Source organism: Arachis duranensis, chromosome 1 (genome assembly GCF_000817695.3).
Source record: "Arachis duranensis cultivar V14167 chromosome 1, aradu.V14167.gnm2.J7QH, whole genome shotgun sequence".
NCBI lineage: Eukaryota > Viridiplantae > Streptophyta > Magnoliopsida > Fabales > Fabaceae > Arachis > Arachis duranensis.
This window is the reverse complement of record NC_029772.3, coordinates 102,037,182-102,051,222: the sequence shown is the minus strand read 5'-3', so window position 1 is coordinate 102,051,222 and position 14,041 is coordinate 102,037,182. Positions and strand designations below refer to the sequence as shown.

The 14,041-nt window shown below is 32.7% G+C and overlaps 1 protein-coding gene across 1 annotated transcript; it reads left to right on the top strand.

Moving 5' to 3' along the window:
• Nucleotides 1-11,103: 11,103 nt before the first annotated feature.
• LOC107471168 (uncharacterized) lies at nt 11,104-12,129 on the top strand. The gene has a single exon (XM_016090609.1). It carries the CDS (start codon nt 11,104-11,106, stop codon nt 12,127-12,129), a length of 1,026 nt encoding a protein of 341 aa, XP_015946095.1.
• Nucleotides 12,130-14,041: the final 1,912 nt, after the last annotated feature.

Sequence of the window (14,041 nt, the reverse complement as noted above, 5' to 3'; positions counted from 1 at the left end):
AAGTTTTTTAATAAAAATATTCTTTTATAAAATATATTTAAAATGCAATAAAAATATTTTATTCTTTTATTTTTTTAACTCAAAAATAGACCAAACCAATCTAATACTTAATTTTTTATACCTCAAGCACACGCCGAATTAATTCAAAATAAGCTCATAAGCTTTGACTTTCTTTGGATAGGGGATGTATGGTACGGTCGTCGTGGAATGGACAAAAAAAATACCAAAGATAATATAATGTGATTTTAATAGTTGAGTAAATAATTATATCATTATTTTATGATAGAGCGAGTGGAATGATTTATGATAGAATAAATTCTACCTAATTAATTATATTAAAACCTTTGTATTTTATGAATAATAATATTATACATCTAAATTATTTTATTAATTAAATTTAATTAAATTAATCTTATATAATAAAAATTAATTATAACTAATATTATTTTAAATTCTATTATTTAACTTGTTAAATTTAATTCATAAAAAACCTTATATATCACATTATTCTTATTTTATTACTGCCAATTTGAAGATTTAAGATGGAGGTCCAGTTTTGTCTAAATAAAGTACACGTAGAAGATGATCGTTTCATTCCCTTAAATAATAATATCAATTATATTGAAACAAAATATTGGTTCCATGATGCCATAATTTTAGACATGTAACTCAAGGCAAGTTTTAATAACTTGGATTAAACACTTTAATAACTACTTTCATCAAATTATTTATTCTAAAAAATTAAATTAATTAAAAGAGTTTAATTTTGTGATTAAAATTTAAATAATTAACTTTTATATTTATCGTTGAATAATCATCTAAAAATACAATTGTGATTATATAATTGTGTAAAATATTTTATACTAATAATACATTAAAATTAAATTCTAATAAAAAATACATAAATTATTATATTTATAACATATTTTTTTAAATATTATAAAATTATTTATCTTAAAAAATTAAATGAATAAAAATATACGTAAATAATTATTCTCTATCAATAACAATGAAAAACCTTGTGATAATATATTTATAAACGTATATTAACATATGGAGGACGAATTAGTGAACATCAAATCATGGTATCCACTTGTCTTAATCCCTACCATAATGAATGCAACCTCAAACAACAAAGTGGTTTGGTTCAATCAATGGCGGTGCCAATGCCGCAGTGCAGTAGACTTTTCTATATGTAATTACTAATTAGTATCTATCCATATATTTTATGGTCATATTTTGTTGATTAGGTTTGATTGCTGTATTGATCTTTATACTTTTATTAAACTTTTAACGAAATTTTTAATTATTTAATATCAAATATATCATTTTATATCAAATAAAAAAATAATATTTCAATAATATATCATACTTATTTAATAAAAGAGAGTGTAATATGAAAGTCAATTATAAACTTTTAATATAAGAAGTCACAATAGCTTATCGCATTTTGGATAATGATGCAATTATTTATGCCATAATGCAAAGGGCAAGTCTATCTTTCGAAAACATCTGGAGGTGGTGGGCCAAGTGGGCAACTTATGTGGGCCTCACATAGGTCCCACTAAATTGCGTGCCAAACTTTGTTAATTAATTGTCTTTCTTATATGGTTTGCAGTATATTTAATGCACTCCTCGGAAAGATTTTATAACCACTATTTTTGAGTGACCTCTAAAATTAATCCTTTAAAATTATGCTTGTATCCAAAAAAATTTTCAGAATTTAACTGCATCATAAAAATTTTTGAGATTGAAAAAATTATATTACATTAATTTTTGTTTTACTTTTTTGTCGTGTTATGTGTTATGTCATGAATAATTTGATAAAAAGAGAATAATAAATTAACATTGTAATCTTTTATGATATAATTATATTTTAAATTTTTTTTGATACAAATAATTAATATTAGATATTATTTTAAAATAATTCACATGAATAAAATAAATTAAGTTAAAAATTATACAGATGTCCAAAACATAAATAAATTACACACTTGTCTGATTTACATCTTTATGTAAATTAAATTAGTGTAACTCGAATCACACGTTTATATATAAAATTAATCAAATGAATTTAATTTAGCATAAACTATAATAAATTAACATAGGCTACTTCAATTTATTGATGGAGAAACATGACAAAATTTGTGACTTTTAAATTGAACCATCTAAGTTTGAATTACAAAAGACATAGTAAATTGAATTAACTAAATTTGGATTAGTGAAAAATGTTATACTATATAAAACATATCATCCTTATTCAATTTATTGTTAGTGGACCTTATATAAGGATTTGAATTAGCTTCATACAATTACATTTACAATTCCATCCTTCCTCCTCCAAAAAAATTCATGGGAGAGAGATTTTTTAGAGTATAAAGTGATAAAATTCAAAACTGCATTGATGAATGACGACCTGAATCATATCTACTAATTGGACGAGGTTGTCTATATTGTAGGTAATATCAATGAGGAGGTTAGTATATCAAATTTTTTTTCTTTATTTTAGATTAGAAATATTAGCAATCTTTAATAACTTAGATCATAATTATTAGATTATAAATGTTAGTTAGAGTAGTGATTTAAAATTTTTTAGAAAAACAACAATTTGTACCCATGAACTTTGTGAACACTGACAAAAATACCCATCAAACAAGGAAACTAACGTTACACCCATAAAAGATGGATTCCGTATAAAAAAAATACATAAATCCTAATTTTTTGTTGACTTTTAATAAAATTTTCAAATTACCCCTATCTTTTACCTTCAACCTCAACTCCACCACCATTTCTTCTTTTTAACTTTTTTGTTCTCCAACAAAGATACTTCTTTTTCTTCCTCCACTACCGCACCATACTTCTTCCTCCTCCTCCTCCTCCTCCTCCTCCTCCTCCTCGCTAAGGCAGAGTCTTTGGCTTCTTCAATTGACTCATGGTACTTCCTCTTCTTCTTCTCCGAAACTTTCGATTGTGGAATTGACAGACAGATTCTCCTTTAAAGTTTTCTTTTTGTCTCCTCCTCACCGGTGTCATGGTGTGCGGATCTGACATTGTTAGGGATTTGAGTTTATTCGTTTGATTCTTGAGAAGGTTAAGTGGGCTCTCTCTGAAAGGAATTGTCGTCGAAAAATAAGGAAGCTTCGGGCGGTGCTTGCTTCGGGCGTTGCGACAGAACGAGGAGAAAATTTTGACAACGAGAGGGGACGAAGCTAAATCAGTTTGGGTTTAGGGTCCTTTGGTTTCTTTTTGCCTATTGTTTGAATTTGATGAGAATACACTGAGTTGGAAATTCGGATTTGGATGGCAAAAAGAAACCCTAAAATTAGCATGACGAGATAGAGTAGAGGAACACGAAGTCGACCTCAAATCTGGCCGGCAGAAGCAATGCTTTTGGTGGCAATTGTCTATAATACAAACACAATGGCCAATTGATGGGTTACTTATGTAAACATTGAATTTTTGAACACCTTTCGCTAGGGTGGTGAGGCTATTTTTTCGGGGTTCTCTCCCAAAGTAGTAGACCATTACATAATCGAAAAATATGATAATAGAGTTGTCTATCAAACTCATTATGAACATGGAGGTGGATGAACCTATTGTTGCTATTATTATTGGTGAATGGGATTATGTGAAGCCTTCTTAAGAAACAAGCAATTAGTTGTTTCTTGAAACAATATTTCAGCTGAATAAGGTTTGTGTTTTGTGTTTGTCTTTGTCGCATAGTGCAAGAGTACGTAGATAACAAAATTGGGCTAGAAGATTTTTGGAAGAAGAGATGGTGGTGAAGTTAAGGTTGAAGATAAAGAGTATGGATAATTTGAGAATTTTATTAAAAAGTTAACAAAAAATTAAGGTTTGAGTACTTTTTGTCACACGAAATCCATCTTTCATGGGTTTAACGTTAATTTTCTTATTTGATGGGTACTTTTGTCAACATTCACAAATTTCATGGATCAAATGGTTATTTTTTCAATTTTTTATTAGAATTTTTAAGTTAAAAATGTTAGTGATAGTAATAATTTAGAATTGTATTAAATTAGAATCTTTTTAAATTATAAATGTTAGTGATAGGTGAATGTAGATTTTGTTGAAATTTCATTTCTATGGATATGGTTAGAGTAGTATGTTTGGTAAAAACTCCATGATTAGATTTTGCATATATGTTATTATTGGACTTTAATATTTTAGGATAAAATTATTATCACTTTTGATAAAAAGGTACCTAATAAATTATAAAATTATAATTTTGGCTATTATTTAATTTTTTCAACAAAACATGAATAATTTAAAATTTCTTTAATATAATTATTTGTTAATTAAGTAAAGGTTATTATGGATTCTTAGTAAATAATTTTTTACTATTATGTAGCCAACCTGATGTATTACTAGCATTAGGAGACAACATCGTATGTCTTTGAAAGATTGGATCATACCATATCTATAGACTACCGGAATATAACATCTTACGAGACTCAGCGACCACTAATTTAGGTTGGATGAGCCGCTAGTTAGCAGTTTGTTTGAGAGATAACGTCCTGAGATGCATACGTTTCATATGTCATTTGGAAAGTGCACCATTATGTTACAATATTTGGCGTACCAGCTAAGCTGTCAGATTGATGGTAACTACGTGAGTGGATGCCTGACAGACTTCAAGGAGCTACTTAGTGTGTTACCTCCTGCAGAAAAAAGGACAAGTTCATTGTGAAGTGCATGTGGTTCCAAGAGACATTCAGTGAGCTTTCTCCAGATGTAAATGAGGAGACTGTGACGAGATATACGAGGGCGTACATTATTATGCTGTTATCAACTCAACACTTTGGTGACAAGTATGAGACACGTCTATACATTCGATGGCTGCCTTATGTAGCTAGGCTGGACGACATGGGAGATATAGTTGGGGGTCTGCCGCTCTTGCATGACTATATTGATACATGTGCCGTGTTGCAAAAAGAAATATTATTAAGTTGGCTGGTCCATTGTAGCTACTTCAGTCATGGATCTGTTGGCGGTCTCCTACTTTTAGGCTTGTTGGGTTTAACGTATTTCATTGGTTGTTGGCATTGAGGTACTTATGTTTCTTAAGTGTGTTATGTCGATTACTAGTTACTTTATACCTTGCTATTATTAACCTAATATATTAATGGTAGGTAATCAGGATATTAGCCAATCTCGTGCAAGAAAGATCCCAAAGTGATGCAGTGGAGGCTAAGACTAGACTTATTGCAGGACAGAGATGTGAGTATTACTGTAGCTTCATTAACTGTGTGTTTTATTTATAAAGCTTTTTCCTTTGAGTTGTTTACTGTTAAATGATGAACTTTAAAATTATTTCCTTTTTACAGTTCACATGAATGCCTTACAACACAGTCCATGTTGTTTAGATGGTGCACCCTGATATACTAGAGCCACGACATACGATATTGTGGAAGGCAATGATGGCATTGATATACTTTGTTGTTATAGAGTGACATCAAGTGGACAGGGTGCTACCACAACTTGAGGAGTATAACATTAACCTCATGCAGCACTCGACATAGATTTCTTGATGTAGAAGGATGGAAGAGGCGGTGATTGTTGATTTCCTAGTACTTTGTAGTCTTGGCACCTTTATTGCGATAACAGAGTTTAACATGTACTCCAATTTGATGTCGCTTGAATCCAAGCCCATCACAGTTATTTTTGGAGTGGTGGTATGAGCATTGGTGGAGGTTCTTGTTACCTGAGCTATTTCTCGATGACCCTAAAGCAGTTGATATTCCACCAGAAGTGGCCTAGAGGGGTATAGGACAGACACCTCCCATGGATCAGGTGCCTGATGTCTCAGACAAGTGTCGTTTGGAACAATGATGTCATGTTGGTACGCTGGCGAGTGATCGTGAATGGAGGTAGGTCGAGGATGATATTATTGAGTTGGAGGGGAGGGGTCGACTTGGATGATGTATTATACGAGTTAGGGGTAGAGGTGGACGTGGAAGTGGTCATGGTGTGGATGGTGGTCGTGGTGCTATACCTGCTAGCCATGGTGACGGAGGAGATGGTGGTGGAGCTAATGGCCATGGTGAAGGAGATAGTGGGGGAGTTGCTACGAGTGGGTGTGGTGATAGAGGTGGTGTGTATTTTTTTTTTTTTGAGGGTCTAATACTTATACGGTGGGAGAGAGTAGCCAAACGTATATGAGCTCGAGTTAGTTGTTTTCAGACTTTTCTAATCCTACAACCATGAAGGTGCAATTTAGAGGTTCATAGTCCCTTGATGAGTTACGCATGATACTACAGGAGGATGACAGGGAGCGTGCTATAGCTCATGTCACCGTATCCTAGACACATCTTACGATGGACCTGAATAAGCCTCCAACTAGCCCGTACGATAATCCATTTGCATTAGGTGGGACACCCCCTGTGGGTAACTCCTCTGAATGTGTCTAGACTACCTGCATAGTTCACATCACTTTGGTATATTTAGATCCTCATCCATAGTAATTCTAATTCTAATAGTCCTTGGACACCCTTCAAATGCATGCCTTTAACTGGGATTAAGGATGACTGTGGGACCATTGTATGGGGGACAAAAACATTCTGGAATCAGAGGATTAAATCCCATCTTATAGATATTGAACACCGTGCAAAGGCGATACACCTTCTGGACATAGGTTGTTCAATTTAGATGAGAGTATGCACAAAAAGCAATAGCATGACAACATGGATAATGAAGTGCCTGAAAATATTCACAATCACAAGTCTAATCCCTCAGTGACACTCGATAAGAGCTAAGTGAGAAGTTACCCATCGGCGTCGTCTCCGCTACGTTAATCTCAGAATTTCCCTATCATACAAGGTCACTGTGAAACAACTTGTTGCTTTCAAATTAGCCTCTATTGCTTTTATCAGAGCCTGACTAAACTGCTGTCCCATTCCTAATTATGTCTTAGCTTTTCTTTCTTTCCAAACAAAGATCACAACCAACCTCCCATAAAGGGACTTCACCAAGGAACAAACTTGGAGGTTTTTTTATGCCTTTCAAGACAAAGTTAATACACTCGGAGATATTAGCGGTCATATGCCTGAATCTACGACCATCGTCTCAATGCTGGATCTATTTCACGTATTCCATCTTGTTAGCCTACTCACACATGGTCAGGTCTTCACTTTGGAGAATGTCAAATCAGTAGTCAAACTCAACATCAGTCTTATCATAAGCATCGTTCACGAGAAACCTCCTTGCATCCTTATCCCTTGAAACTCAGAGCAAAATTTATTATAACATGTTAGATACAAAATGAACGATAAGCACTAGGCATTAGTCATCCACCATCAGGAGCCTCCAAAGAAGCCTTAATTCCATTTTGTCTGTCCGATATAACTAGAATATCCGGTTGAGGTGTGACATAGGTGAGATAGAAAAAGTGACCATAACTCCTCCGCATTCTCACCCTCAACAAGTGCAAAAGCAATAGGAATGATATTAAATTCCTATTTTGCATAATCGTCACCATTAAGATAGCTCCATATTTGTCGTACAAGTGGGTTCCATCAATACTAACCAGCATCTTGTAATGCCTAAAAGTCTCGATGCATGGTGAAAATGTCCAAAAAAAACTGGCATGGTGGAAATGTCCAATTCACACAGGACTCGTCTTTAGCACTGGAATATTATCTGGCATCGTCGTCTACACACATAGAACCCATCTTGGCAACTCATTATATGACTCTTCCCAATCCCCATAAATCTGTATAACTGTCTTCCACTAAGTCAACCAAACTTTTTTGTAACTTGGTCTAAAATAAAAATTTGCCTCCGTCACATTCTGCTAGGGGTGGATGCAGATCGGATCGGATATAGCCAAAATCTTGATCCGACCTTTACTAAAATTATCGGATCGGATCGGATCCAATATCCGTAATTTTTAAGTTTGGATCCGATCCGATCCGCACATTGGCGAATTGGATTGGATCTTGGATATACCTACAAACCAGATAAATGTTTTAGGAAGCTTATTTTTATTAAAAAATATCAATAAAATTCTCTTTTTTCACTCTTTTAAACATGTTTATTTTTAAAATATTATTGAAATACTTTTCTTAAATAATAAAACTAAATAATACAACATGTAAGATAATTATTAGTTGAAATAAAATATAAAAATAATATTTACTTATTTATTTATTTATTTTTGCAAAACCGCGGATATGTGGATACCTACATGAAATATGTAATTCGATCCTATTAGTGTGCGAATCGGGTTGGATCTGATTTGATAGCTTTGCAGATCGGATTGATATCCGTAATTTTTTAATCAGATTCAGATAAACACTACGGATATGCAGATCGGATCTAATCCATGAACACTCCTACATTCTACAATATCTTGATCAACACAGCTGTATCAGCTCTAACCATAGAAAAGATGAATCCACATATGACATGATAATCAAGCTTTATGTTGTCACCAGAAATCTCTGTGGTCAGACATGTATGAGGTCCATTATACTTTCTGACTTCCCAAACACCCTTTCACTAGTGAAGAGTGATCCGAATCAACCAACTGCAACTTTTTCAAATTTCTTACACTTTCTATGGTGCTTGGTGTGATCTGACTCCAACACTCTATACTCAACCCCACGATGGATGCTATAAGTCTTGACACTTAATACAACTTCTTCTTTACTCTGAAACTGTTGACCAACTTAAAACTCAGTTGGAGATGATGTATCTTGTGCATCTCTGCCCCCAAATCCAAATTTTACGTCTGAAAATTTCTAATGTGGCATGGCCTCTAGATTTAAAGTCAAAAAGTGCAGTAGATATTACTGAGTTTCAGAATTCGATGGTCCATCCTGACTAATTGGAATACTCCTCCCTAGATCATTATTGCTATCCTTATCTATCATGACGGGCTCCGCATCATCGTTATCCTATAGTACATCTTTTACGGGATCTGTTCTCCACCCCTTGAAGTCGGTATCATCCCAGGAGTAATAGTTATCGCAATCGCAAACTTACCAAAAGAACGATTATCACAAATTTTTTCATCAACGCAGTTTAGATCAATTGCGAATGATGAAAATTCCTCGAACATTGTTTTGCATGCAATTATAGACACATATGAAGAGGCAGCAGCATGCATTGAACTTAAGGCTCCTGGCATTGCCGATTCGATCCACCTTAACTAGCGACCACATCTCCAAATTTGGCCAACAATTCATAAATTCTCATGACAATAGAACAAAATTTACAAATCTTCATCAATGTATGTTACAAAAGAGTGGTACTTCACACCATCTCGTAAAACAAAAATTCATAATCACGTAAAGTAATTTCTCCACCTGTATGATGCCATAGACTTAGTTTTCGTATTATAGTATTTTGTTGCTGAGCAAATTTGTAAAAGGTTTGATAAAAATACTCATTGTATCTTTATTATGAAATTTTATTCCCTCGTATTTTTTTAATCATCCTTTTGCAATATACAAGAACTAAAAAACTATCATCACTAGCCATTGTGAGTGCCACTCTGATCAAGAGCAAACATTTTGATTGTATTTATAGGACATATCCGTACCAAAATTGAATTAACCAATTTTGATTTAAATTGAGTTATTTGTATGCAAGTAAATCGAATAAGAGTGATTCAATTTACCTTTGCTACTATAAAACCCTATTAGTCAAACTTCACATGTTTCAATTTAGTGTGTAAAATGCTACTCCTTTAATAAATCGAACTAACCTATTTCAATTTACTATGATACATGCAAAATCGAGTCGACTTGATTCAATTTACGTGTAAATAGATAGATTAATTTACTCTAATTCGATTTACATAGAGTTATTTAGAACAGGCGTGTAACTTATTTTTATTTAGGACAGCTATGTAATTTGGATACCATTCATTTTATTCATGTAAATACAGAAAGCATGTTCAATCTTTTCGAACGTCAGAACTTTTTGTTAAGCTATTTTTTTTCTAAATGCAAACATAATCTGTGTTTTAACTCCCGATAATCAGAAGAAACAAATTATAACTTTTGTGTTTAATTGTTAAATTGGAGAAGTAATTGAAAAAATTTATTTTTTTCTGTCAATTTTACTATTCAATCTCATTTATAATAAGAAATACTAAAAATAATTATAAGAATTTTTGTATTTTTTTATAGTTATACTTTACAAACAAATATTTTTTAAATTATTATTTTTAGTATTTTTCTTATGTTTTGATTTTTTTATTATTTTTTATTTCTTTTTCTTGTTCATAATATGGATGTTTTTGTTTAGAGCTTTGCCTTTGATGTATATTATGGTATTTTTTTAATAGAATTTTTAATATTCATTATTCATATAAATTTTTAATTATTTTTATTGATATATATATATATATTTATGAAACTTTATTTTTTTATTTTGTAATAATTTTTAAATTTTTTTCAAAAAAAAATATAACCAAAGATGGTTAAAAAAATATAATTTTAAATGATATAAATTTATGTATTTTTTATTAATTTTTATCTAAATGTGATTTTGAAAAATATAATGTTAATAATATTTATTTTATTATAATCTATTTTAATACAAAACTACCAAATATAAATTAGGTTAACACCAACTCAATTTTTATCAAAAATCAAATTTATAAAATCGATTTAATACAAATCTTCACTTATAAACTTTAATCCAAACACACAATAATACAAACAAAAATGCTATAAATACTTTTTAGAACACATACGAGTTTATCTAATTTTTAAGGGCAATTTACTAAAATAAACAAATTGGTTGAAATGTTTACCCAAATACATAAAATGGATTCCTCCTACGTGAATGTGCAAATTCACTTATATGTAATCCGTGGGAGGTTAGGACGGTTTAGTGTTTACACGTAAACCGTGGGAGGTTCCCACGGTTTATGAAGATTGCGTTGCATGCATAAACCGTGGTAGGTTACCACGGTTTATGAGGAAAAAGAGATGATTATAAAACTCTATGACCTACCACGGTTTATGTTGGTGGAGACTTGTGCATAATACCCTGAAAGTTGCCACGGTTTACAATCACTGAAAGTCTATATATATGTGAGTGATTGAAGCTCCATCAGAGATCATTTTCACAATGGCAAGTGAGGGAGAGAGTTTTCTAGCCTTAGTGCATTGCTGTGGTAAAATTAAAAAAAGTAAAAGCGAGGGTGTGAAGTTCACTGATAGAGAACCACTGAGTGTTTTCATCAGTTCGTCAAGCTCCTTATCAGATTTGAAGAACAGCATCTTGCAGAAGCTTGGCGTGTTTGGTAGCAAGTGGGTGAAGAAAATATACTACAATATCCCCATCGCAGTTGTCTCGACCGGTGTTAAGTATGATACCTTTGTGGTTAAGGCTGATGAAGATCTTAGGGTTTTGTTCCATTGCGTAAGGAGTTTTCCGGAGATCAGAATCCATGAGTTGTTCGCGAAGTTGGAGGTCGGTGTTGATAGTTCTGGGGCATCCGCTCCAGTTCCTGGCTCCACTGCCGCCGGAGGTGCATCTTCTTCCATGCCTACCGTCAGACCGTGTCATCAGCCGATAGCATCCCCTTCATTCGCAGTGGATTTAGGCCGAGGAGAGGTCGTTGGTTCTGTAACTTTGGAGAATGCACCAGTCGATGAGCCTCCTCACGATGTGGGCACTGGGGGTGGCCTGTTAACTTATATGGAAGGCTTTGGTGGACCCGATCGAGTAGAGAACGCAATGTGTGACGATGACTCTGAGCAGGAGCCTGTTGATATCGCAGGGGACAGTGACGATGAGACAGGTGCAAATCCACATACGCAGAATATGCCTTCAAGTTCTGCCTCTCAACAGTACCCTCCACACTTCTCGACACTAAACTTGGATGCTCTGGCTCAACAGGAGGACGGAGGTAACATAGTCGGGGGCTCTTCTACAGAATTTCAGATCGGGCAATCATTCCAAAACAAGGATGAAGCTGTGCTGAGTGTGAAGGACTATAGCATCCGGCGAGGTGTTGAGTACAGAGTCATTGAATCAGATCATCTGAAGTATCATGGAAAATGCAAGGAATTCGAGAAGGGTTGTACTTGGTTGATTCGAGTAGCCCTTCAACATACATCCATCACTAAAACCATCAAATATAACTTATAAAAAATGACTACAAAAACAATAAATATAATAAAATTAAATTCTACTAACAATAACCATGGTCATAGAAATTTCTAACCTACGAGTAATATTTCTACTAACAGTAACAATAATAATTTTAATATTTATATAAATAAGTCTAATCAGAATAACAATAAGGATAAACATAAGAAAATATATTTTTACCAACAACAATCCTAATAATATCAATATTTATATAAATAATTTTTCTAGGAATAACAATAAGAATAAAAATAAATTATTCTTACTAACCATAACCATAATAATGTCAATTTCTATATAAACAATTATATTTCTATTAACAATAAGCATAAGAATATCAATATTTATATAAATAATATTAATCAGAATAACGATTTAAATAAACACATAAAAAAATAATTTTACAAATAACAACGCTCAAAATGTCAACATTTATATAAATAGCATTACTAACAATATTAATAACAATGTTAATAATAATAACTTACCTCTTCATCGAGGTATCTTGCCACGTGAGCAACACCATTTAGTCGGTACAAGCGATCCTCAGACTCCACTGGCTCCATCGGATTCCTCCTTCAAACCTTCAAAGGTTTCCCAGAAGCTCCTCTCCACACACCAACTTTCAAAATTTTTTGGTGAAGCAAATGAACCGTGATAGCCTTCAACGGATTACATATTTATATACTACAACGCATAAACCGTGGTAGGTTAGAGGGGTTTATGACTATGCAACCTTGTTCATAAACCGCGGTAGGCTACCGGGTTTTATACTCAAATCATTCTCTTCATAAACCGTGGTAACCTACCACGGTTTATGCATGCAACGCAATCTTCATAAACCGTGGGAACCTCCCACGGTTTACGTGTAAACACTAAACCGTCCTAACCTCCCACGGATTACATATAAGTGAATTTGCACATTCACGTAGGAGCAATCCATTTTATGTATTTGGGTAAACATTTCACACAGTTTGTTTATTTTAGTAAATTGCCCAATTTTTAAAGTGGACAACTGGAAAAGTAAAATTGAATGTGTCTGCTAGCTTCATCGCAATTCCTATAATATTTAATTATAGTGGCTTGGAATTGCAAAATGGGTATGCATTTTTTCAACTTGCACAACATTCACTATTTATATTTCTTTATTTACAAGTAATACTAAATTATTTTTGCAATACTGTAATCATGAGTTTGGTGATTAATTAATTTGGCCAAATTAGATCGGTTGGTATCACTTAAGTTGTTAGAAATTCTTTTCTTCCGAAGCTCAGTTCCGAACTTCCGTTGTAACGCCAAAAGAAATTTGTTTTTGAATTTAATTTGATTATTAAATTTATACTCTTGTCATGCGAATGTAAGGAAGAAAAAGAAATAAAAAGACAAATGGAAAACAAATTTTAGGTATTTTGTCTTATGGACAAAGGACAAAGTTGAACTGAATTGAACCCAAGTTACTAAGGTGTATTATTAGACTCTGTTAGGTAGATAATAGCTTTTGTGAATAATGTAAATAATGGATTTTAAAATTGGTCTAATAAAATAAAAATACACTACACCTCAAATTATCTACCTAAATTTTAATATTAGGATAATCATTCACACACTTAATAAATTGAACATCTGATATATTCATTATTCATATTGTTTAATATTTTTATTGTGTACCTATATTTTTCTATATTATTATTGATTACTAGGTGGTAGGTTACCTTCCATGTCTTTTTGTGTGCATTTGAAACGATTATTAGATGAACTTGGTTAGGTCAAGGACTATTATATTTTTATACATACTACATAATGGTACATTCTCTAGATCTTTTGTTTGTTTGTTCAATTGTTACACTGCATTTCTTTTGATGTCCTATACAAATGGGACTTTCAACTCTTGCCAAATTAGCATATAATAATA

Bases quoted from the DNA above. Each gene is read 5' to 3' on its own strand.
- LOC107471168 (XM_016090609.1), top strand. From the start codon at position 11,104: ATGGCAAGTGAGGGAGAGAGTTTTCTAGCCTTAGTGCATTGCTGTGGT.